The sequence below is a fragment of the Lolium rigidum genome, chromosome 7 (genome assembly GCF_022539505.1).
Source record: "Lolium rigidum isolate FL_2022 chromosome 7, APGP_CSIRO_Lrig_0.1, whole genome shotgun sequence".
Taxonomy (NCBI): domain Eukaryota; kingdom Viridiplantae; phylum Streptophyta; class Magnoliopsida; order Poales; family Poaceae; genus Lolium; species Lolium rigidum.
This window is the reverse complement of record NC_061514.1, coordinates 195,228,177-195,230,953: the sequence shown is the minus strand read 5'-3', so window position 1 is coordinate 195,230,953 and position 2,777 is coordinate 195,228,177. Positions and strand designations below refer to the sequence as shown.

The 2,777-nt window shown below is 49.2% G+C and overlaps 1 protein-coding gene across 1 annotated transcript; it reads left to right on the top strand.

The window, feature by feature from the left end:
• Nucleotides 1-786: 786 nt before the first annotated feature.
• LOC124672422 (BTB/POZ and MATH domain-containing protein 1-like) lies at nt 787-2,011 on the top strand. Its single transcript, XM_047208648.1, has one exon. The coding sequence runs from the start codon at nt 787-789 to the stop codon at nt 1,858-1,860; it is 1,074 nt and encodes a 357-aa protein (XP_047064604.1). The 3' UTR covers nt 1,861-2,011.
• The last annotated feature ends 766 nt before the right edge of the window (nt 2,012-2,777 follow it).

Below are 2,777 nucleotides of genomic sequence, written 5' to 3'. Positions count from 1 at the left end.
TCGATTCCATTTTTTGTGCAAATAGGTAAAAATGAAGCTCTAATTCTTCAGACTATATTTTTGCAGGGTTCACAATTTTCAGACTAACAAAACGGAAAATAAATCGTGATTTCAAAGTTTCTTTGCTAGAGCACCTGGTTCCAAACATTTTTTGCAGTTCCTTTTCAATAACAAGAATGTGCACGGTACTTTTGGATAACAACGACGGTCGCGGATGATAATCACCGATTTTATGTCTAGTAGAAAATTAAGATGCGATGAAGAGATTTTTGTACTACCCTAATTAATTATTCGGCCTCACAAAAATGGAGTCTCGTCAAAATTTTCTTCTCCTAAAGAAAGAGAGCAAAACGGCCACAGGCAAGACTGATGTGGCTAACGGCCGCGGGTGACAGACGTTTGCATGCACGAATCACTGCGCATGATCCAAGGGTGATGACCACGTGCGTAGCTAGCACCCCGGGTAGAAAATCCGCTATATATATATATATATATATGTGAACCTGATTCTTATCTGCCTTGTTTTGCCGTGTGTCCGCCACTTCCATGGTGCGTGTAAATGGCTAATTTGCCCGGTTGTTGTCATGGGCCGCGTTTGTGCGAGCTGGATCCCTTTGTTGGGAAAGGCAGAATTGCTGTGTGGGTGCTTTGTACTAGTGGTCGTTTGCTTAATCCCTAAGCTATTCTGCTCACGCCTATTTCTACTTCCCTGGCGCGATTTCTCCTTCCTCAGTACTACCATAGTCTCCTTCAGCTACCTTGTTCTAGCCTCCATCGTAACTCATCATGTCAATATGTGCATCCTCCTCGGCCATCGTGGTTGGCACGGTGAGCGGGTACCATCTGCTCAAGATCGACTCTTACTCGCGAATCAGGGATCTGATCCCCTCAGGTACATGGACCAAATCGCTTGACTTCCGCGTGGGATACTATACAGCTCATATCGAATACTACCCCAACAGCCACTACATATCTCTCAGACTCATTATTGACATCGGTAATTATATTCTCAACCACAAGAGGGGACAGGTTCAGTTCAGTCTGCTTGATAAGTCAGGGAAGCCAGTTCCTGGTCGTACCGAAACCATCACCACCGACTTACCTGATACTAACCGGCAGCGCTTCACCTTCTCAGCTCATTTGCCCCAAAGGGAAGACTGGGAGCAATGGGTGCTCCTGAACGGCGACTGCTTTACAATCAGGTGCGACTTCACGCTCATGGAGGCTCCCAGCGCTACTACTCCGGTCCAACTCGATCTTGCCGCGCCAGCGCCAGCGCCGCCGTCCGACCTGCACCGGCACTTGGGCGCTCTGCTCCTCGGCGGAGAGGGCGCGGACGTGACGTTCCATGTGGGCCAAGAGTCGTTCCACGCGCACAGATGCGTGCTGGCGTCACGGTCGCTCGTCTTCAAGGCGGAGTTCTTCGGCGCCATGACCATGAAGGAGGGCAGCCCCCAAGGCCAAGCACGAGGTGCCGCGGTGCCCGTGGATGGCGTGGAAGCGCAGGCGTTCGGGGCTTTCCTCCACTTCGTATACACGGATGCGCTGCCGGACATCAGCCACGAAGAGGAGACTTGGATGGCTCAGCATCTGCTTGTGCTGGCGGATCGGTATGACATGGAGAGGTTAAAGCTGATATGCCAAGGGAAGCTGCGCAACAGGATTGATGTCAGCTCCGTCGCCACCACGCTCGCTTTAGCTGAGCAGCACCACTGCCACGGCCTCAAGGAGGCCTGCTTGGATTTTCTCGAGCTCCCTGGGAACCTAAGAACAGTCGTCTCCACTCATGGCTTCGACCATCTAGCCACAAGCTGCCCCGCCGTTCTAAGGGAGATTATCGCAAAACTTGCCGCGCTTTGATTTCCCTCACTGCGGCAAGTTGCCTCCGTCAGGATTTAATTTTCAACATCCTTTGGACAAGAGTGTAGCTAGCATCGGGGTATCTCCTATATATTGTATATCAGTTGCATGGCTACGAAAAAAGCTTGAGAATAGACCTACATCGCGACCACGAGAACACATTCTTCCCCTACTTTTTGTGTTTTCCTCCCGTGTAGATTATCACCTCCGAGCCGATTAGCCTCTTTGGGGTGACTAGCACAATTACCCGTGCGTTGCTACAGCCGAACCATTTTATAGAAAATAGGTAGAAAATAATTTGGTCTCTTGTACAAGAATCAAATTTTAGATGAGGCTACCGTCTTAATTCATTGGGCTGAACACGTCAATCTTGCATGATTTTCTATGGGGTACATGATGGTAATTTTTTATCTAATAGTATAGTGTAAAGTGCTCCTGACACATCCCTCTAACGGCGGTTCCGACGCCTCCTCATCCATGTTTAGGACGATATGCCTCTAATAATTTTTGTGAATCAAAATCTCCAGTCTAACGATACGCCGGATCCGGTACTAGTAGAAAACCTCTCATCCATCTAAGCCTTTAGTACCGGTTCCCTAACGAACCGGTACTAAAGGGGGCATTAATACCGGTTCCGTGCGTGGGACATCAATACCGGTTCGTTATGGACCTTTAATACCGGTTCGTAACACGAACCGGTATTAAAGGGTTTGGGCCCGATTTCCAGGCGGTGGTGGGGCCAGGGTTGCACCTTTAGTACCGGTTCGTGTAAGGAACCGGTACTAAAGGGTCTGTGCCCTATTTGAGCGCGCGGCAGCCCGAGCTCCTCGCATATCTCATTCTCACTTCTCCTCTCACATTTCCAAATATTTTGCACCTCTCACACTCCAATAATCTTTATTTTTCTCCACCATTTT

Bases quoted from the DNA above. Each gene is read 5' to 3' on its own strand.
- LOC124672422 (XM_047208648.1), top strand. From the start codon at position 787: ATGTCAATATGTGCATCCTCCTCGGCCATCGTGGTTGGCACGGTGAGC.